Here is a 23,593-nt window from a genome sequence, read left to right on the forward strand (position 1 = left end):
GGTCGCTCTGAAACCAAACCCAAAAGCCTCAGCTTGATGATAATATTCCTATATTAATTATCTCCTCATTCCCATCACCTTTAAGGGGTACTCTCTGCTCAAGATAGCTGTCTCTCTTACGTGTCTTCAAAACAAACTGTGTTTAAATCCACTCCTCTGCACTTGCCCATATTCTTCTATTCCAAACCACAGTCTGTTCCTCCAAATCCTTAAGATGGCACCAGCTGGTGACAGTTGCATTATTGATGCCTGCTGTGAATTCATGTGATGAATCTGCCAATGTGCGGACTGAACTGTAAAGGAAAGAGTGGAAACTAATAATAATAGCAGCTCTCACTTACTGAGTGTTTGCTATGAGCCAAGAACTGTACTAGGGACTTTTCAAGTATTCTCTCATTTACTCCTCACACTTACCCACTGTGGGAAATACTATATTACACGGAACCATGGGTACCTGCCATTTCCGTAGATCAAAAATGGTCAATCATCAGCAATTTCAAATGGTTCAAACTATCAACTGCCCAGTTTGGAGAAAGAGAAACACAAAGAGACTAAGCTACTCGTCTAAGATTAAATAACACAAAAACCAAACCCATTGCTGTCGAGTCAATTCTGAGTCACAGAGATCCTGTTGTTGTTTTTAGGTTCTGTAGTTCCTAACTGTAGGTGAGTCAGGTCTGACTCATAGGGACCCTAGTACCTGGTAAAGCCAGGTTTGCAAGCCATACAGTCATCAACATTCTTGACCAATATGCTACGCAAATTCCCAGAGAGGAGGTCTAAGAGCTTAGGAGGTATGCCATAGCAACGATCATGAGGATGACACAGGACCCAGTAACATTACGTTCTATTACAGATAAGGTTGCTGTCTTAGTCAACTAGTGCTGCTATAACAGAAATACCGTAAATAGGTGGCTTTAACAAAGAGAAATTTGTTCTCTCACAGTCTAGGAGGCTAGAAGTCCAAACTCAGTGTGCCAGCTCCAGGGGAAGGCTTCCTCTCTCTGTTGACTCTGGAGGAAGGTCCTTGTCATCAATCTTCCCAGTCGAGGAGCTTCTCAGTACAGGGACCCTGGGACCGAAGGACATACTATTCTCCTGGCTCTTGTTTCTTGGTGGTTTGAGGTCCCCCTGTCTCTCTGCTCACTTCTCTCTTTTATATCTCAAAAGAGATTGACTTAAAACACAACCTAATCTTGTAAATCCGAGTCCTGCCTCATTAACATAACTGCCACTAATCCCACCTCATTAACATCATAGAAGCAGGATTTGCAACACTTGGAAAATCACATCAGATGACAAAATAGTGGACAATCATACAATACTGGGAATCATGGAGTAACCAAGTTGACACACATTTTGAGGGGAACACAGTTCAACCTGCAACAGTCATCATGAGTCGGCATTTACTCAATGGCAACTAACAACAACAGCTTCTAAGCCATAACCAAATATTATTTTCATGTTATTAGAGAGAATACAAAATGTCCAGGAATAATGACAGGGCAATTCAGCAGAAGAATCAAATGTTCACATTAATTTAAATAGCCCATGTTTGTTCTCGCTTCTGGGATTACATTTCCCTTCAATTAACTCTTACTCATCTTTCATTCAGCCAACAAATATTTACTCAAGATCAGGCTCAATTGATAACCTCCTACTAAAATGATCTTTTCCATCTCTCCCCTAATTTTTATCAACTTACCGAGTGGAATTGCATTCTGTACCCCTTGTAATACGATTTCCATTTTGCCTGTAAATATATCCGATTCCACCCCAATAAAGCAGAAAGCTTCTTAAGAAAAACCTAATAAACTTTGTATTTGATGTTTACAGCAAGTCTACCACAGGTGAAAATTAATGGGAGTAAAAGAATCACATCCATCTCTAAAGGAGGTGATAAAGCTTTCCCTGATCTCACTGGCTGAAATGTTCTCTTTAATGTTAACTCATCTGGAAATAAACTGCCCTATGATAAAACTTCGCATACGTTTGTCTTGTTTCTGGAACTAGAGTTTAAGCTTCAAGAGCAAGATTAAGTCTTACTCTTTGACTTCACACATTGTCCAGCACATAGTGAAAATCAATAGGCATTTGATTAGTGGCCATAAAGAATTATAATCGGCTTGGGGGAAAGCTCTTGAGCAAGGAAGTGAACTCAGAGTGTTGCAAAGCAAGGGAGAAGGAAGGGGGCGCTTCTGGTTTAACACCTGCTCCAGAACTCAGATCAGATAGTGTTTCAAAGCCGTGGTTGACGCTGTCGCTGTCTTTTTAAAGAAGTGTGTCAGAAAATCACCGGCATGACGGCCCATTGGCTGCGAGGACAGACCGCCAGCGCGAGTTGCTCGCACTAACTGGAAGTTGCGTCGGCCGGTGCCGCGGCCTCTGACCGGCAGGGGGAGCCCTACTGAGCGTCGGGCTCCGCCCCGCCCCGCCCCGCCCCGCGCGCCCGGCGCTCTCTCGCCCGCCCAGCGCCACGCCCGCCGCAGGCAGAGGGCCAGTCACCCGCGGGCCGGCGCCCGCAGCCTATCCGGCGCTCCGCCCCTGCGCCGCCGCGGGACGGGTAACGGTTACCAAGCACTTTCTCTGCTGCGATTCTGCTTAGTCATTGCCTTCCTGCGGCGGCGGCCGCAGTACCAGGAGCCGCAGCCTCCAGCACCTTCCTCCCGGGCGCCGCTCCCCGCCGCCACCAGCGGGCCTCCCTCGGGCGCGACTGCAGGCCGTGGTCGGCCGCGCGGGGTCGGCGGTCTCGCGCTCGGCGCTCCGCCTCGGGCACCGCGTCCTGCGCGGCGGCTGCCTTCTCCGCCCGCCCGCCCGCCCGCGGCTTCGTCGCCGCTTCGCCCTCTCCGGCGGCCGCTGCCATGGGCACCGACAGCCACGCGGCCGGGGCGCTCCTGGCGCGGGCCCGCACCCTGCACCTGCAGACGGGAAACCTGCTCAACTGGGGCCGCCTGCGGAAGAAGTGCCCATCCACGCACAGCGAAGAGGTGAGGGCCGGCGAGCGTTGCCCGCGGAGACGCGAGGGTCGCGGGCAGGCCTCGGGCCAGGCGGGCGGATCCCGAGGCTGGGCCGGTGGCGGGGCTCGGGGCGCAGTCGAGGCGCGCACCTGGGCTCCGTCCGCGGGAGGAGGCTGGGGCCGGTGGCGGCGCGACTTCGAATCCTAACCTGCTGCTGGAGATAAAGCGGCTTAAAAACTTGGCAGGTGCAGCTTCACGCCCAGTGACGCCTCTAACCATGCTCAAGGCTGATTGCAAAACTCTCTAGCGTGTTGTGTTACTCTCCTCGGCAGTGGGGTCAGAGAGGGCCGGCATACCGCCCCATCCCTCTTCCTGCCCTTTGCTCCCTTCCTCCACTGCCCAGGTAAAGAATTATTCTAGAGGTTAGCTTTTGGTGGATTCAGATGAAGTAATATTACTAAATTTAACTTTTAGGATGTTGACACTAGTTTCTCTATTGCTGTGAGGCAACTTACTAAACACTCACATTTTGCTTTCAACAAAGTATACATTTTTCTTGTCAAAGATCAGTCAGCCTAATTGTATTTGCCTGAGGGCTACTTAGTAACTTGGGATGGCAAAGATAAACTTGGAATTACACACTCGTTATATATTTGCTGTTGGTCATTCATGAGTCGATAGTCAGCCGTTGACTGTGCACATATAATTGTTGAGACATATTGGTGTTAGGGGACAATTTCAGTATTAGAAACAGTAATAATAAACAAAATAAACTTTCAGGGCTCCAGTACCTGTGTGGTACAACTGGCTAACATGGTGTGGTGGACTCTAATGGGAAGGTTGGAGATGCCCCTTGGAAGAAAGGCTTGGCAGTCTACTTTAAAAAAATCAGCCATTGCACACCCTGGGGAGCACTATTGTACGCTGACACACATAGGGTGGCCCTGAGTTGGGATTCACCCAGTGGCAGCTGGTTTGCATTTTAGTTTAGGACCTCTGTGACTTTGGGAAAGTTATCCTTTTAGAGTCTGTTTAGATAGCTCTAAGGTTAAATAATAATACCTTCCTTGTTAGGTTGTTGTGAGGATTAAAATTAAAAAATGCTCACAGTATGGGCATTTATCTTCCTTATCTCGCTCAGTCAGAAAGATCAAATAAATCTTGAGTAAAAGAAAAGTCCTAAACAGTTTCATATTCTGATGTCATCAGCTGTTTTCCTAGGTGGTTTCTGCTTTTTCATAGACGATATTGGTGGTAGACTATGCAGCAGTACATGACATCCCCCCAAGTCTGTGCTGGACCTCTGTGCCCAGGCCTGGTCTTGGGAGTCAGTGCGCCTTTAATAGGAATCAGAATCTATACCTTATTCTGGGTCCAGGTTCCAACTCAGTTTGTATGTTTTTTTAAACCACCCACTTTGACTGTTCTCTCCCAAAGATAAAAATTTCTGTATTTAGAACCTTAATTTCTGCCAGTGGTGGTGGTTCAGTACAGCATTTTGCATGTACATTGGTAATATTGGGTGAAATTTTCCCTCTCTTATCTCTCTCCCACATGCTCTGCACTAGTGGCTTTCAACATTTTTTGTTTTGTTTTTTAGTGCAACCACAGTATATATATATATGAAACACAAGCTTCACTGAAAAACCCAATTCTTCCTGTATATACCATGTATTCTAATTTTTTTCTATGCTATTTTAATTTTTTTGAATGTGATTTCTTAATGCACTGAGTCACATGCCACAGTTTGAAAAACATTTTTCAAAAATCTAATTCTGGAGGAATCCCCGGGGACTGTGGCCTTAAGCCACCCTTCTGCACTGGAACTGAAGCCATTCCTGGAGACCACCTTTCAACCAAACCATGGATAGGCCCAGGAAATAAACAGTGACACTGAAGAGGAACATGTTCCTTACAGCAACCAAGTATAGGAGATCCGGATAAAAGGCAACATTTGCCCAAAAGCAAGGATGAGAAGGCAGGAAAGGGTAGGAAATCAGAAAGGAAACAAAACTAGGGCTGAAATGGGGACAATGGGGACACATTGTGGGGAGTAAAACCAATGTCTATAAAAAATACAAACTATCAAATAGGAAACTGATTTGCTCTGTAAACTCTCACTAATGCACATTTCAAAAAAAAAAAAAAAGCCAAAGATCTAATTCTGGTTTATAGTGTTTTATTTTGGCTTCTACATATGAGGGACACAGCTAAAGAAATGGAAAATATTTGAGGAAAACTTGAAGAAGAAACAAAAATTGTTAAAGGCGATCCTAATTTGCTGTGTAAGCTTTTAACTGATACACAATAAAATATTAAGGAAAAAAAACTGTCAAGACAAGTCAAAGAGCAGTCCAATGTTACAATTACGTGAGAAATTCATGGACTACGTATCACAAACCTAAAGCAAATTTGTGGAGAAAATGTGTCAGTTTAGTTGGAGTAGGAGAGGCATGTTTTGTTTCTATATAAAGAAGAACTTTGTAACATCCAGAACCCCAAGTTGGGGTGCGCTACTTGAAGCAGTTCAACTTCACTGGAGATGTTAAATGGAATAAAAAATCAAAAAAACAAGTTGCCAACAAGTCAATTCTGACTCATGGTGACCTCATGTGTGTCATAGCAGTATCGTGAGCCGTAGAGTTTTCAATGACTGATTTTTTGGAAGTAGATTGCCAGGCCTTTCTTCAAAGGGACCTCTGAATGGACTCAAACATTTTGGAGCACGTTAACTGTTAGCATCACCTCAGGAATCACTCCTTATTGAGAAAATTTACACATTGAGTAGACAATTGGATTAACTCTCCTAAAAAGTCTCTAACTTTTTTTGCATCTGAATTCTGCCCCAATTTTTTTGTTTCACTAGAATTTTATGAAATCAAACACTATTGTTTTGCCCAATTTTTTGTTGTAAGGGAATGTGACCGGTGGAATCATGTGGTGTTTTTAACTCTTGCACAAAACAACTCTAATGATACACTAATTTGAGGTGATACTTACCCTCAGTGATACTATCTCTGTGTGATGAGAATGAAGAGAGCAGAGAACAAAAAAACGCAAGTTCGTGTTTAGTCAGTATAGATAATATGTAAAAGATTAACAGTCTTTAGGTTTGTGATACGTAGTCGATGAATTTCCCACGTAATTGTAACATTGGACTGCTCTTTGACTTGTCTTGACATTTTTTTTTCCTTAACATTTTATTGTGTATCAGTTAAAAGCTTACACAGCAAATTAGGATCCCCTTTAACAATTTTTATACAAATTGTCCCCTGCCATTGGTTACAGTTTTTACAATGTGTCAGCATTCTCATTATTTTCCATTCCGTTTGTTCTGTTTCCATTGATCTAACTTCCCTTTCCCTCCTTGCCTTCTCGTCTTTGGTTTTGGATAAACATTGATGGCTTGATCTCATATAGCTATTCGTTTAAGGAAGCACATTACTCATGGATGATGTTATTTATTTTATAAACTGATCTGTTACTTGACTGAAAGGTGGCCTGCAGAAATAGTTTTAATTCCAAGTCCAAAGGTTATTTTAAGGCAATAGCCTTGGGGGTTCCTCTCGTCTCTATTGGTCCAGTAGATCTGGCCTTTTTTAAGGAATTTGAATTTTGTTCAACATTTTTCTCCCATTCTTTTGGGGACCTATTGTGTCCCTGGTCAGAACGGTCAGTAGTGGTAGCCGGGCACCATCTAGTACTTCTGGTCTCAGGTTAGAAGAGGCTGTGGTTCATGTGGGCTAATAGTCCTGTGAACCAGGTTCTTCTTTGAGCCTTTGATTTCCTTCATTCTCTTTTGCTCAATACAAGTAGAGACAATAATTGTATCTTAGATGGCCACTCTCAAGCTTTTAAGACTCCAGATGCTACTCACCTAACTAGGGTGTAGAACATTATTTTTGTGAACTGTGTCATTATGCCAGTTGACTAAGTTGTCTCACAAGACTGTGGCCCCAAGTTGCCCTGACATTTTGCAGAATCCAAGATGAAAGAAACGGTTTCGAGAAAAGGGTGAGTACTCTAAAAATATACTTAGCTTCCTGAATTGAGGAATTCATCAAGAAAGTCTTAGTATGCAAACAAGCCATCCTTCCAAAGGGAAATTTTTTTAGAATTCTCTCAGGATTAGATCCACCTCAACTTTGACTAATTTTAGAAGAATATTGACTTAGAATTTTGTCCGTAATGGCTATGAAATAATTTTTATCTACTGACTTAAATTTAGGGGCCTTGGTGGCACACTGATTAAAGAGCTCGGCTGCTAACCAAAAGGTCAGCAGTTGGAATCTACCAGGCACTCCTTGGAAACCCTATGGGGCAGTTCTACTCTGTCCTATAGGGTCGCTATGAGTTGGAGTCAACTTGATGGCAGCGGGGTTTGACTTAAATTTGATTATAAATATACTTTCAGTGAAGATACAGACCTTGTCTCTTAAGTTCAAGTGGGTTATTGTGGGTAACACATAAATTATTGTTGTGGTTAATCTTACTGTAGATGACTGTGTGCCCTTAAATTGTTAAATCAATTGTTCCTTGTAATTTTCTGTGCTAAGATAAAAGCAAAGAAGTGCTTGTGTCAATTTGCATCATAAGCAATTGTAGTTTAGACAGTGAGTTCTTAGTAGTTGTTGCTATAAGGAAAGTGCTTTTGCAGTTCAGGGCTTTCTCCTAGTTACTCATTTCTCTTTTCATTGATTGTCCACAGAATGCAAAGCACTGTGCCCTTGGATGTTTATAAAGCAGTGATTTCAGACTGCTAATGTTGGTCGATAGGTAGCTGTGAATCAGTTTAGTGAGTCATGAAGCAGCAGCATATTTTTTCTAATCAATAGAATAGAGGCCATCAGAGTGGCTGATGCGTAACGAGTGTAAATATCGTTTTGTGAAATTTTTGTTGTGTTTTATATGGATTTGTGTGTGTGTGTGTTGGCTCATTATGTGAATGCATGTCTGTCTTTGGACCACTGTTAAATAAGTTTGAAATATACAGCTAGTAAGAAATACAAAGATAATAAACACTGTAATTTACAACTTACTATAATATTAGTGTAAAAATGTTTTTTTGTTTAGGTAAGATAACATTGAAGACAGTTTGGAGGTGTACCTAAGTATGAGGAAATGGCTTAGGGACTGACATTATGCAAGTTGACTTCTGCAAGATATGTCTTTACCCGTGGTTGTCAGACTTCAGAGTACATAGCCATCACTTGGGATGCTTTTTAAAATTTAAGTCCTTGCTGTCCTTAGTGAGTGATTCAGCAGATCTGGGAGGGGCTTAGGAGTTTGAATTTTTAATAAACTCCATGGGCGAATCTGATGTAGGAGCTCCTCTGGCTACAATTATTAAATCATTTGTCTTTGAGGAATACAGCCTAGGGGTTAATATAAATCCTGGTCAGACTGCCTTAGCTTGAATCCAGGTTCCCCTGTTTATAAACTCTGGAGCCTTAAAACAAAACAAAACAAAACTAACCCTTCTGTGCTTCACTCTCCCCATCAATAAAATATTATTGGCTTTATATAGTAGGTTTTTTTATATAGTTGGTAGGAGGATTAGTTAAAAACCCTGTCAGTTCAAAGTTCTGTGAGTGTTATTACTATATACTTTATTTTTACAAAACAGAAAACCTCACTCTTGAAAAATGTTTTTTTGTGAATGCTCTCATGTCTCATAGTTTACTTTAAAATTCCCGTTGGTACAGAAATACTTTAAAAATAATTAAGCTACTGCTTTAGGTTAAGAATGTTTGAGAATTAAAAATAAGGTAAAAACAAGTCTGATTTTGTATTAAAGGAAACAAAAACCTGGTAGAATTAAGATTTTAGTTTCTATGGTATTTTCTATTGATCGTTTTTTCCCACTTATCAAACTAATACATTCTTATTATAGAAGTACAGAAAAGTGTAAAGAATTTCACAGTTTCAAAATGCATTCTTTTTCAGCTTCGAGATTGTATCCAAAAGACCTTGAATGAGTGGAGTTCGCAAATCAGCCCAGAATTGGTCAGGGTAAGTGCAATGGGAATGCAGAAATTGTGAATATCAAAGGAAATGTGAAGCTAAAGCAGGAAGTTAATTTCCTCTGTTTTGATAGGGAAATGAAATAGGCAATTGGCATAAAACTTCCTGTGGCTGATTTGAGGAGATGGTAGTATGGCCCAGTTGGCTTAAGCATAAAACAGAAAATCTGGATCCTTCAACCCTCAACTTGACAAGATACTAAGATTCTCTGTGCTTAGTTCCCATTACACTATTCCTCACCAGCAGTGCTTTGCTCCATTTTATATTTGGTCTAGTAGAGCAATTGTGGTTGGTAGATGGCTTTGGTAGAATATCACCCAATAATGTAGTCACTAGAAATAATTTTTATTTTAAAATGTCAGTTTCTGATGAAACAACAGAGAATTGTTTCTTTAAATGTTAGTATGTGACTATTATCATAAATGTTAATATACAAAACACCTGTCTGTAAACCACTCTTGGGAATCTAACTGAGCAAAAGGTTCCTAACAAATTACACAGGCTACTTTAAAAGTACGAAAGGAGATATGCTGGCAATACTTGTTCCCCTGGGCGTACTGCAAATTTATAACTGTAGGTGCTAGGCAGACATTGACAGATGTGTTTTATCAATCTGTGTTTCTCTGAAATTACCATTTACTCTGTGCATGACTCTTAAAGACATACCAAGCCTTCATTGTGTGCCAGGCCTTGTAATGCACGTAAGAATCATGGGAAAGGCCTCAGCTTTTACTTTGTTTTAATCTTGCAAACATGAGGTAATAAATTTCTGAGTAATATGTACTACCATTTTATCATGATCCTCGTGAATTGTTCATTATTAAACCCATTGGAATGGCCTTCACGTTTTTTCATTGCACTCAGAAAATAAATTTTTTGTCTAAAAATTTTTGTAATTAATGTAGAAAGTTTTTCACATATTACTCGGGATGGATAATATTTATTATTTTTCATTGGTTTCTTTTGTAAATAAAATTAAACACTGGTGGCATAGTGGTTAAGAGCTACGGCTGCTAACCTTTGGTCAGCAGTTTGAATCCACCAGGCGCTCCTTGGCAACTTGGAGGCAGTTCTGCTCTGTCCTATAGGGTCCCTGTGAGTCAGAATCAACTTGACGGCAGTGGGTTTGGTTATTTTTGGTTTGTGATAATGGTTCTAACTCCTCACATACTCCCACCCCCTTTTTGTTATTTTTGTTATTTTGCTCATTCAGCCCTCTGAGTACTTGATCAAAACAAAACACTTTTTCCAGAAAATGGACACATACACAGGATTTTACTTTTTATTTCAGGGCTTTGCAAACTTTATGAAGCCCATCCGGACCTCAGGGGAAGAGCCCTGTTGTCTTATGGGCTCCGTGCTTCTAAAGTGAAGGACTTTATTAGAAAATATTATAGTTAATCAGAAACATTTAATTTTATATTCTAAATATCATGTGTTTATTATAGGAGTTTCCAGATGTCTTGGAATGTACTGTCTCTCATGCGATAGAAAAGATAAATCCCGATGAAAGAGAAGAAATGAAAGTTTCTGGTAAAGTCCAGCCTTTACAGTTCATTTTGTTACACAATAGAGGTGATACCTTCAGGTTTTGTCAGGCATGGGAATAAGCCTTTCTCTGCCTCTGATAATGAGTGAATCTGTCACTAAGTGCAAGAAATATAAATATTCCTTTTTAAACTTAATTTTAATGTCAACTCTAAATTAGGGAGTTATAGGAGTTCAGTGTTAGCTGCTTCAGTGGAGTCTGACTAGAACTTCAACTTGCTGCCTTTCACAATGTTTTCTTTAACTTGTGTGTCAGACTTCAGAGCAATAGAAAGATTAAGATGAAGGAGGTGGAAGGGATAAAGGGAGGCTTAAGAGCAGTGTCCACCCAAAGCAGGCATGAGCGCTTCCTTCCTGGCTGGATACTGGTAACCAAAGACTAAGGTCACCTGGAATGGTCAAAAGAAGCCTGGGCAACAAGGTGCATATGGCGAGAAATAAAAAACACATTATGTCACTTCAACAAATGTGTTGAGTGACTGCTCCATTGCAGAAACTGCGTTAGGTTAAAAAAAAAAACCCAAGGAATACAAAAATGAAAAGATGCGCTCTTGTTGCCATCAGCCTACAGTCAGCATCATGTCATCATTAAAAGCTTGAGCTCTGGAGTTAGACGGACTAGACTGAGATTCCTGGGTGTGCAGATTACTCACCGATAGAATCTTAGGCTAACAAGTTATTTAATCTCCCTGAGCGTGTTTTCTCAACCGTCAAATGGGGATGCATCTGTTTCACAGGCTTCTTTTTAAATTGGTTGAAATAAGTCAGCTACAGCACTGAGCACGGTGCTTGGCACCAAGTTAGTGCTAGGTGATGGTGCTGGTTTTTGCTTCTGGGTCTCCCTTTGTGCCCCCTGCTTTGTGCCAGGTACTTGGCACTGTATGGTTATATTTTCTCATAAAATTCTCAAAACAATCTTGCAGAGATTGCACAGGTGACATTAAAGAAGTTAAAAGTTGCCATACAGGTGGCTAGTAAGTGGTTAAGCCAGGAATACAGATTTGCTTGACTCCAAAACCTATTTCCAAACCCGAAAGCAACATTCATTCTGTTGTTGGTTGCAATGCATCATGGTGTAGATCCCCCTTAGATCTCTTACAAGTTGTCCTCCAGTTCCAGTGGCCTTCAGGTTTTTGATAGGCATCAAAATTCTCCCCATATGAAAAGCTTTCATCTCGCTGCCTATCTAAAAATTAAAAATGCCTCATCTTTCAGAGAGAGAAGGCTATTTCAGACAGCATGAATTCAGGGCCAGGGAAATAGTGGTGGGAAGAATTTTCACAGAGGGTAGTTATGGGAGCTAAGGTTGGGCCCAAAGTGGTCATCTGGCCACCTGGTAGGGGTGCTGTGATGGTTTTCAAATAGGGAGGTAACGTAAGGAAAACAATGTTTCAGGAAGATTATATAGCAGTAGAATGCAAGAGACAAATAACAAGAAATGTAATTCAGAGAAATTTTGTTGCATATGTTGAATGCCATATTTAATTCATAAAAATGAACATTTCAGGTAATTTAAGATCTTTGTATATATATCTGATCTGCCTTCTGATACATGGGAAATTAATATTTACTTTTTTTGACATACAGGTATTTGTTGGCAACTAGCATATAATAAGGAGTTACAACGGAAATATACTTTTATGTCATAAAATAAAAATAATCTGAAATAACATGAATAGGAAAAGAAAAATCATTCAGGATTATCTGTCATCTTGGTATTTTAGCCATATTAATAATATATTTGGTAGTTAAATGTGTCCCTAAATATAGAATCAGTAATCAGTTTTGTTTTCTTTGTTACCCAGCAAAGCTATTCATTGTAGGATCAAACTCTTCATCGTCAACCAGAAATGCAATTGACATGGGTAAGCCAACATTTAACTTTTTACATTAGTACCCTACCTACCCTGTCCATTGCCATTGCGTTGATTCCAACTCTTAGCAACCCTACAGGGCAGAGTAGAATTGCCGCATCGAGTTTCCACGGCTATAATCTTTACGGGAGCAGACTGCCACATCTTTTTCCTGCAGAGTGGCTGGGGGGCTTGAACTGCCAACCTTTTAGTTAGCAGCTGAGTGCTTAACCACTGTGCCATCAGGGCTCCTAAGTCCAAAAAACCTATTGCTGTCAAGTCGATTCCAACTCATAGTAACCCTATAGGACAGAGTTAAACTGCCCTGTAGGGTTTCCAAGCTTGTATATCTTTACGGAAGCAGGTTGCCACATCTTTGTCCCAAGGAGCAGCTGGTGAGTTTGAACCACCAACCTTTTGGTTAGCAGCCAAGCACTTAAACATTGTGCCACCAGGGCTCCTGGGCTTCTAAGTAGTGGACCTTAAATTAGTATAGGTGTGTTAGTTATAACTTGTGTCCAGGTAAAAAAGAAAATGAGCAAAACTGTAGAGACAATGAAAAGATCAACAATTTGCCAGAGACTCTGGGAGGGGAGGAGAGATGAGTAAGTGGAGCAGAAGGCATTTTTAGGGCAGTGAAATGATTCTGTATGATGATACCTTAATGGTGGATATATGACATTATGCCTTTGTCAAAACCCATATATAACTGTACAATACAGAGTGAACCCTAATGTAAACTGTGGACTTTACTTAATAATAATGCATCAGTATTGGTTCATCATTTGTGACAACTGTACCACATCAATGAAAGATGTTAATTATGGAGGAAACTGTGAGAGGAGGGCTGTATGTGGGAACTCTGTACTTCCTGTACAATTTTTCTGTAGACATAAAACTGCTCTAAAAAAAATGTTTAATGGAGAAAAATGTGAATCGAACTGAAAAAATCAAAATGAGCTGATTCTAATTTCACCTTTTAAAGTTTTAGCCTAGTTGCCTTTATTTATTTATTTATTTTTTGGCCTGGTTTCTTAAGGCTTCTGTCAAATTATATTTGAATTATGTAGGATTATGTTTTGATATGTAAGGGGAACATAAGAGGTGTAACATATAACTGTTAATTACGTGTTTGGTGATACAGATTCTCCATAATCATATTCTTAACCTGTCCCTTTTAATACTATAGATGAAATGCCCCCTACCCCATGAAGCATTTCTGTTTTCAGCAGTCATTTGTGTTATTGTGATGTTATAGTTATTTGCTTTTAAAACATTTGTCCAGTATTTATATATGTTGAAAACTTGATTGGTTCCTGAATCTGTGGAGTGATCAGTAATTGCTTAAGATAGGCTCTTAAATTGTTTTTATAGAAATTAGGAAATATACCTCTTATTATAAGACCGTAAATTTCAGCTTTTCAGACTCTTAGGTTTATTCTTTGCTATGACTACTAGTTACACAATATTAGGTCATAATTCTTATGATCAACCATGTGAGACACTGGTGAGCAAGTAGAGCTGGAGAAGAAAATTTTATGACAATAAGGAAGCTGCCAAAAAATCCTGGGGCTGCTGTTCCCCAGAAAGAAGAGCCCATAATCACCGTGAGTTCCCTAGGAAAAAGGCAGGGCAACGAAACCCACTTGTCTGTGACAAAGAGCAAGTAGGTGAATGGCTGCTTACAAATTTTTAAACAAAGGAAATGTTCTAAATGATATGTAAATTATGAAACTGAATGAAATAATCTGTTGTATAGAAAACTATTGAATGACAGGGACAGAATTCAGTGGGATGCTTTGAGGACATTTATTTGTTGGGGTACTTCGAGGATCCCAGAAGCACTTGTTTTCGTGATGTAAAGAATGTTTGTCCTTCTTGCGTTTTCTTTTACGTCAGCCTGCTCGGTCCTTGGAGTTGCGCACCTGGACTCTGTCATCATTGCTTCTCCTCCTATTGAAGATGGCGTTCATCTTTCCTTGGAGCATTTGCAGCCTTACTGGGAGGAATTAGAAAACTTAGTGCAAAGCAAAAAGATTGTTGCTATTGGTACTTCTGATCTAGACAAAACACAGTTGGAGCAGCTGTACCAGTGGGCACAGGTAAAGGGCAGCCAGATTGTGAGCTCTCTGGGAAAGGATCCTACCACTGCTGTCTTTGCTGGTTGAGAGGTTGAGCGGCATGCACATAGTGGACACTCACTGTGGGGTGACTGTTCCAAACATGGGACTTTGGAGACAGGCTTTATCTAAAGTATGAGGGTTTTTATTTTTCATGCCTAGTTGAACTTAACATTAATCCCATTTAAAATGAGTGACCAGGCACACCAGAAAATGTGTGTCAAAGCATTCATAGCCAAATGAATTGACACCGTATCCTTCAGTTTTACATATGTGATGAGAAATTGTGCTTTTCTTTAGGTACTACTAGGCCATGGCTCTGATTTCATGAGGGTATATCACGCATAACAAATATTTTGCCAACTGTGACTTCAAGAGGCAAGCCTCTTAGTTCATACAGCTTGATATGGATTAGGTGGAATTAATTAGTCACCCCCACTCTCTGGTCTAATAACCTACAGAGTTGTTAGAGGAGTTGCTTACTAGTATTATACCTTTAAAAAAAACTTACTGTATTTTTCTTTATTTCTTTTACTTTATACCCAGCCTTCTCCTTTTCAGAACTTTCAGACTTTCTTATGGACAGGAAGACTCTAAGAAAGTGTTCCCCCTTCTTCCTTGACTTGGTGATAGCCACAGTGTGGCCAAAATACTGCTGGAAAGACTTGGGTGGTCTAGAATCTGTATATGAATTAGCCAGTGCAGCTATTAGAAGTTTTTTAATTCTTCTCTTTTTATAAATGTGCCTGATTAATAGCCGTATTTTATAACAGTTTAACCTTAAATGTACTTATCATATGCGTATGATTCTCTATACCTTTGAAGATACATATTTCCTCTGTAGCTGGAACCATCACACCTAGAAGCATGTTTGTTTTCCAAGGCCGATGTATTAGATTGACCAGTGGTTCCGGCGGGAGACGTTTTAACAATGTAGTGCTGAATTGGCTTTTCCCCCATGCTACAGCTATTTTTCCTATTCCTGTTACCATTAATATGTGTTAGAAAAGCATACATTAATATATTCATGTAAAAGTACTTCACAAACTTTAAGCCCTGTAGAATGTGATTTTTCCTAAGTCCTAAAATTGAGTCCTATTGCCGTCTGCTTTTTTTTTTAACTCAGGTGAAATTCATGTAACGTAAAATTAACCATTTCAAAGTATACAGCTCAATGGCATTTAGTATATTCACAATGTTGTGCAGCCATCACCTCTATCTAGTTCCAAAACACTTTTACCACCCCATATTGCTTTTTATTTTTCATATTAATTAACTTAATAGAGATATCATGATTTTATTTTTATTTCTAGGTAAAACCAAATAGTAACCAAGTTAATCTTGCCTCCTGCTGTGTGATGCCACCTGATCTGACTGCATTTGCTAAACAATTTGACATACAGCTATTGACTCATAATGATCCAAAAGGTGAGAGTGATATTTTTGTTTATCAAGCTTGATATGGGCTTTTGTCTTACAAAAAGCTACTTGTTAAAATCTAGCATTTAATTGTATACAGTGATAAATGTTCAATGCTGTTATCTAAAACTATTCTCAATGGTTAGTTCAAAACATAAGCCCTTATTTTCAAAAAGTTTTATTTTTGTCTTTATATCAATGGGGAAAAAGTGAAGGGAAATTTTGCTGAGCTTCTAGCCTGTTGAAGTTAACGAATATAGGTAGTCTCCAAGTTACAAAGTATTCAAGTTACAATGAACTGCACTTACGACCATCTCGTTTTTTTGTCTGTGTGCATCTTTTCGTTAGTAATATGCACTATGTACCGTACTGCAGTGTGTAATTAGCTGATGTTAACATTACATAGGTGTAATGTTTCTAACCCCCAAAGACAAATAAAGATCAGATTTATAAAGATACTGATAGTGAGAGGGAATAATAATGAAAACTAAAAGAAAAAAAGAGAGTTATTCAACAGAACAGAGTAATCGTCAGAATGGGACCCTGTTGCAAGTCGGAGCCTATCTTACTAGCTGTATAGAAAAGATATCTTAAGGCATTCCAAATTGTATTATATATACACTTGACTAGTACAGCAAAGATTGGACCAAAGAGCCATTTAATTAAAGAGAGTAACTATCTAGAAAAAAAGGCAGATAAAATTTAATTTGAAACGTAAACGTATTAGGATAGTGATAATTAGACATTTTATTATTAATATCAAAGCATATATTTGGTGTTACTCAGAAACATTGTTTAATGAGAATGGCTTGTCTGCCTTCTATAGAATATTTATCATTTTACGAGATAAGTGGGGGGACTGAGAAGAGAATGTTTAACATGACTTGCAAAGATAAATGTTTCATTAGAGCCTATATAAAAAGAAAACAAAAACCAAACCCATCGCCGTTGAGTCAATTCTGACTCATAGCGACGCTCTAGGACAGAGTAGAGCTGCCCCAAAAGGTTTCCAGGGAGCAGCTGGTGGATTCAAACTGCTGACCTTTTGGTTAGCAGCGGAGCTCTTAACCTCTGTGCTAATGAATCATTGTTGTGGCAGAATTTATTGCATACGTATATAAAGAGAGAGTTTTAATCTTGTTTTCTTTCTAAAGCCTTTGGTTAGAACGTGTAGGCTGATCCTGGGTAGACCATTAACAAATCTGCAAACACTTTGATCCCTAGTGAAGCAGCTCTCTTCAAAGATTTGTAGTGTTTACTCATGAGTTAACATAGTTGAATCAATTTTAAAAGTACGTAGTTAATGAGTAGCATAACTCATTAACTACGTCACATTTTTTAATTCTTAAGCAGTTGAGTTGTAAAACATTGAAGTTTGCTTGTCATCTAAAATAAAATTTTGTTTGTAAATCCTTGAAGGCCTACTGCTGTTCTGAAATTTCCCTTTTTCTTTAGAAAGGGTTTATTTTCCATTACTCTGGTGGCATAGTGGTTAAGTGCTACGGCTGCTAACCAAAGTGTCAGCAGTTCGAATCCGCCAGGCGCTCCTTGGAAACCGTATGGGGCAGTTCTACTCTGTCCTGTAGGGTCGCTAGGAGTCGGAATCGACTCCACAGCACTGGGTTTTGGGTTGGCTTTGTCCTAGAAGCTGTGGTGACAGTGTAACTACCAAAAACCCAAACCAAACCCATCACTGTCAAGTCGTTTCTAACTCACAGGTAAAATTGTGAAGTAGGTGATCCGGACTGTAGAACCTTCCCTTTTTTATTTGCCTTACCCTTTCCCCTGCTCCCATTAAAACTAATCTGTATTATGTGTCATCTCCTTAGGGACTGCTTCTCTGTTAGACAATCTGATAAACAAATCCATAGTAATGTTACTTTTCCAAGGAAAATTTGAATCTGTTATGAAAACTACCATTTATTAGCTGTGCAACCTAACTTCTCTGCCACACTCTCCTACAAAGGGGATAATAGTATCTATCTCATGGGGTTAGCATGTGAACTAAATGAGTTACTACTTGGAAAGTACTCAGAAAAGTGCCTGGCGTGTGACAATAGTTAACATTTACTAACAGTTTACTATTAATGCTATTCAGGTATCACAGTAGGTCATTTGGGGCAGATGGGCTCTTTAAAACCGCTCAGAGCCGTTGCTCTCATGTCAATTCCAGCTCTTAGTAGCCCTATAGGACAGAGTAGAACTGCCCCGTAGGGTTTCCAAGGCTGTAATCTTTACAGAAGCAGACTGCCACATCGTTCTCCTGCGGAGCGGCTGGTGGATTTAAACCACCAACCTGTCAGTTAGCAGCTGGGAGCTTTAACCACTGTACCACCAGAACTCCTGATGGGCCTTTTTAAAAAAACAAAAACCAAACCCATTGCCATCGAGTCAGTTCCAACTCATTGCAACCCTATAGTACTCTCAAGTCATACTGTGTAGGTGGTCACTAATTCCTATCCGTATGGTTAGTTCTGACCCCAGTGTAATCCTTCCGTATTGACTGATTTATTCAATAGATATTTGAGCACCTACTACGTGTCAGACATTGTTCTGGTTACTAGACATATAGGACCAAGTCAGACAAATGCCATCCCTCCTGGAACTTATATTCTAATGGAAGGAAACAGACAATAAAATACACGCAAATGTGTTATGTGTTGGTATATGATATGGAGGAAAATTAAGTTGGTTGAGGGAGAAGAAAGTGCCCAGTTAGCAGTTGTTGATTTATATCGTGCAGTCAGGGAAGCTTTTCTGCCAAGATAACGCTAATCAGAGACCCAAAAGAGGTACGACAGTGAGCCATACGGATGTCTAGAAGAGCGTTCAGGGAAGAGGGAGCAGGAGCTTCAGAGGCTCCAGGTGTGAATGTGCTGGAGGCTTTCAGGATCCAGCAAGGAGGTCAGTGAGGCTGGAGAAGCGGGAGTGAGGAGGGGAGTGGTGAGGATGGCACAGGAAGGGTAGTAGAGGGCTGGAATACAAACATGGAATTAGAAATACCAAGGAAGCACAGATGAAAAGATACCACTGCCAAAGATTTTTAAAATGATGGCTGAAGCTTACAAAGATATGGTGACATTGGCAGTCACACATTATCAACTGCTGGTGGAAGTGTGAAGTACAGCCATTCTGCAAGCGGTTGGCAATATACTATGTATCAAGCCTTAAAAGTGACCTGTGGCCCTATCATTCCATATCCAGACATGAGTCTTAAGGATGTTCATCACAGCATTATTCTCACTAGCGAAATGTTAGGAAAAACCTCAATTTTTGACTAATAATAAATGTATAAATTATGTATGAAATACAGTACTTGGAGAATTTTTAAATGTTTTCATGGAATATTTAATTATATGGAAAGATATTCATGATTAAGTGGAAAAATAAGTAAATTAAGCTGTAACTAGTTGTGTAAGATGTGGAAACATACATGGAAGGAAATACACGGCAAGGTAAACGGGTCATCTCCAGTTGATAGGATTATGAGTGACTTTTTTTCTTTTCATATTTTCGTGTTTTCCAAATGTTCTTCAGTGGACATGTATTATTTTATACTCACATACAAAAAAGTTATTTTTTAAAAACCAAAGTGAAGTTTGTGAATCTATCGCACAGTAGTTTTTGCAAATGAAAGGCTATAACTGAAATAGCAGTTAACTTTTAGCGCTGGTGGCAGGATCCCTGATGGTGCAGCGGTTAAGAGCTTGGCTGCTAACCAAAAGGTCGGCAGTTCACATCCACTAGCTGCTCCTCGGAAACACTATGGGGCAGTTCGACTGTGTCCTATAGGGCCACCACAAGCCAGACTCGACTCGATGGCAGTGGGAGCACTGGTGGCACAACGGTTAAGCATTGAGCTGCTAGCCAAAAGGTCAGCAGTTTGAATCCACTAGTGGCTCTGTGGGAGAAAAGACCTGGTGATCTGTTCCCATGAAGATTACAGCCTAGGAAACCCAATAGGGCGGCTGTACTCTGTCATATGAGATCACTATGACAACACATATTTACACAGTGATTTGTTAGACTTTTAACGTTCATGTTCTTTCCACTTTGCCAGCATACCATTCATCAAATCGTAAGATTTGGGTTACTCATGGAGCAATACTAATATCTCTTTGACAATAAGATTTGAAAGAAAATAGTCCATAGTAAAGCCCCCACGAACTTTTAATCCTCTTAGTGATGTGGTTTGAAAGTAGGGACTTTAGACATACTTGATTAGTTAGTAAATAAATATGAACTATGCAAAGCAAAGATTTGGGATTTACTTATTTAATTATTAGAGAAAAATACCTTTTGAGATTTTCTTTAATTTTTCCTTACATAAGATTGTTGACTGATTAGTTAATTTATCAGAAGTTCACTCAGAATGGCCACCTGTTAAAGTTTTTTATATCCATTCACCTTTTTCCTTTGTTTTAATATATTAGATTTATTTTGGTCTTTGCATCTTTTACTCCATTATTTTGCTTTTTGTTTTTCCCCCATGTATTGGGAGCATGATGGTTATTACACTATTGTTATCTGCTTTGTATTTTTGTAAAGAGGTTTTGTTATAACTGTTTACTAGATATCCAGAGCCATCATCATAAGAAAAACTTTTAAACATTAATCAATAATTAAGTTAACAAAGGACAGTAAGGGTTTGGGGCAAGGACTAAAAAAGATGAGTAGAGAGAATTCAGGAAACAGATGAGAGCTTAAAAAAAAAAAAGTATTCTCAGATTTAAGAAGACCCTGCCATTTGGCTCCTCAAACCTGGACAGGAGATTGAAGTAATCTTTTGGGGGTATTCTGACCAATCCAAGAGGAAAGACTTAAAGATAGTGACATTGAGTTTCCCCAACCAAGTAGCCCAGCCAGATCACTGTACAATGAAGTACCCAGTTAACAATGTCCCACTCATGCATTTAGGGCTTCCAGTCAAAATTTTAGTTCCCCACTCTTAAATATGAGCAGACAATAAAGGATTACCATACATCTGAGGAACATCTCTGATATGAATAATAGAGACCAAAATAAATAAGAAAAAAGCAACTTGGAGGAAACAATGCAGAGAATATACCTTCAAAAAATGCTATCAATAATATTCTAAGATACTGCAACCATAAAATTATAATGGGATACTATAAATTAGAAAAATAAGCATTCAGAGTACAAAAATGAAGACCCGAAATTTTTTTAATGCAATAGAACCAAAAAAAAAAAAACTCAAAGAAAAGAGAATTAGAAGATAAAATTGAGGAAATCTCCCAGAAAGCTGAGCAAAAAGACAAAAGTGATGGAAAATAGAAAAGGTAAGAAAATTGAATCCCATGTTCCACAGTCCAGGAGGTCCCATCTTCAAGTATTAGGAATTCCCCCCCAAAAGAGCAGAGAAACAGAAGGAATTGGAGGAGAAAGGCATCAGCGAAATAATTCAGAGAAGTTTCCCCAAATTGGAGCCTCAGTGGCCCAGTGGTTAAGAGCTCAGCAGCTAACCAAAAGGTTGGCAGTCCGAACCCACAAGCTGCTTCTTGGAAACCCTATGGGGTAGTTCTGCTCTGTCCTATAGGGTTGCCGTGAGTCAGAATCGGGTTTCGTTTTTGGTTTCCCAGAATTAAAGGACCTGATTTTGAAAGGGGCACTGAGTATGCAGCATGATGAGTGAAAATATATGCAGACCAAGGCCCATCATTGTGAAATTTCAGAACACAAGGGAGAAAAAAGTTCTGTAGTCTTCTAGGAAGGAAAAAAAAAATAGATTACATACAGAGAGTCAGGATTTCCGGGATAATGACGAAGTGCATATCTAAGTTGACAGCCAGGCGTGGAGAGCAAGCATTGAGAAAGTCAGAGGCTCCAGAAGAGACTGGTTTAGGAAAATGAAACCAATAGATCACCTAATGTGTGGCAGTGTTCTGAGAAGAGATCTAGACAATTGGTGAAAAGCTAAGGATTAGTGCTAAGTACAAAAAAAAAACCCAAGACAGTTACTAACTCTGGGGAAAACAAAGTTGTATAGGAAAGGTAGTGATCATAGTTACCATAGTTAATCATGAGCTACATGTACATAATACATTTACATGATAATGGAAATACTGGGTAGGATCTAATTAAAATTATGATATATCTCTTTTCAGAGAATTAGGAAATGGAAAAGGTATATGAAGGGTGGGCAAAAGATTAATAATGACTCAAATTGAAAAAAAAAAATTCTTAGGAATGCAAGTATGTTACTCAGAGACATGGAGATAAAACCAGACAAATTAGCAAAACAGGTGAAAGTGCCTCTAGGAAGGTGGAAGATGGATGGTGGGGCAGTGACTCTTGTTTTCATAACAAATCTTAAAAAACTTTTTGACTAAATTATGTTTGTGTCTAACTTTGATAAAAATTAAAACTAAAAAAAATTTTTTAAAGGAGTTGCTGAAACACTTTCTAAACAAAGCCTGGAACAAAGAAAGCACTAAAAGTTGCATTGCTTTTTTAAGCCCTTAGAAAAGATAATCTAATTACAAAATAGGAACAGGATGCTTTGGAAAAGGAAATATGCAAAAGATTACGAAAGAGCTCTTAGGAATTTAATACACGAATGCTTACTTATGCACGTGCCCACACACACAGTCCTTCACAAATGTGTATGTGGGAAGAAATATAAAGTAGAGGAAACCTTAGTAGGAAAAAATACAAAATTATAAAATACAAGAGTGTAAAAGAGGATTGATGCAGAAGGTCCAGCCTCCAACTGAAAAAAAGCCAGAAAGAAAGGATAAAAAAGATTGAGGGGAAGAAATTATCACAGTAGTTGAAAATCTCCCAGAGCTGGATACCTGTCCACCTGCCTTTAAATTGAAGGGCCCTACCTGGTGCCCAAACATAGTAAAAATAGACCCAAACCTAGATCCTAGATCACAAATGATCACAAACCTAGATCACAATGAAAATTTCAGATCATCAACAATAAAGAAAAGATCCTGAGAGTGTACAGAGAGAAAAAAACAAGTCACAGGCAAAAAAGAGAGAGAGAATTATAGTGATTTTAGATTTGTTGTAACAAACAACAGTAGAAGACAGTGGTACAGTGTCTTAAAATTTCTGAGAGTTGTTGATCTTTAACCTAGAATTTTATACCAACCCTAATTATCAATCAAGTGTGAGTGCAGAATAAAGACAGGCAGTTAATTGAAGATGTGTTCAGTACAAGAAAGGATGTGCCATGTGATCCAGAAAACAGTGGATCCAGTCCCAGTAAAACCCAAAAAACCCAAACCTGTTGCCCTCAAGTCAATTCCGACTCATAGAGACCCTTAGAACAGAGTAGAACTGTCCCATGGATTTCCAAGGCTGTAAATTTTCACGGATGCAGACTGCCACATCTTTCTCCCTTGGTGGGTTTGAATGGCCGACCTTTAGGTTAGCAGCCAAGTGCTTAACTACTGTACCACCAGGGCTCATTCCCAGTAGAACAGTAAAGCAAAATTCCCCCCAAATATGCTACACAGTAGGGCCAGGGAACAGCCAGACCAAAGTGGAGTAGGAGTACTGAAGGCTCTGCGAAGAAAGTCTCCAAGCAAAAAGGGCCCAGGTCAGATATTACAGAAAATTTTGAAGGAAAAATCAAGACTATGATAAAACTTATTAGTTTTATCTTATACTATTGTATAAGGAAGGGAAAGGAAGGCTTAAA

The 23,593-nt window shown here is 39.4% G+C and overlaps 1 protein-coding gene across 1 annotated transcript in view; it reads left to right on the plus strand.

Annotated features, from left to right (window-relative positions):
• The first annotated feature begins 2,578 nt into the window (after window positions 1-2,578).
• Window positions 2,579-23,593, plus strand: part of GCLM (glutamate-cysteine ligase modifier subunit) — a 28,921-nt gene continuing 7,906 nt past the window's right edge. Inside the window, exons 1-6 of the mRNA XM_049879753.1 lie at window positions 2,579-2,987; window positions 8,904-8,969; window positions 10,430-10,514; window positions 12,335-12,394; window positions 14,282-14,484; window positions 15,816-15,930. Of these exons, the coding sequence (XP_049735710.1) occupies window positions 2,862-2,987; window positions 8,904-8,969; window positions 10,430-10,514; window positions 12,335-12,394; window positions 14,282-14,484; window positions 15,816-15,930 (655 nt within the window). The 5' untranslated portion in view covers window positions 2,579-2,861. The remainder of the gene's footprint in view (window positions 2,988-8,903; window positions 8,970-10,429; window positions 10,515-12,334; window positions 12,395-14,281; window positions 14,485-15,815; window positions 15,931-23,593) is intronic.

The sequence above is a fragment of the Elephas maximus genome, chromosome 3 (genome assembly GCF_024166365.1).
Source record: "Elephas maximus indicus isolate mEleMax1 chromosome 3, mEleMax1 primary haplotype, whole genome shotgun sequence".
Classification (NCBI taxonomy): domain Eukaryota; kingdom Metazoa; phylum Chordata; class Mammalia; order Proboscidea; family Elephantidae; genus Elephas; species Elephas maximus.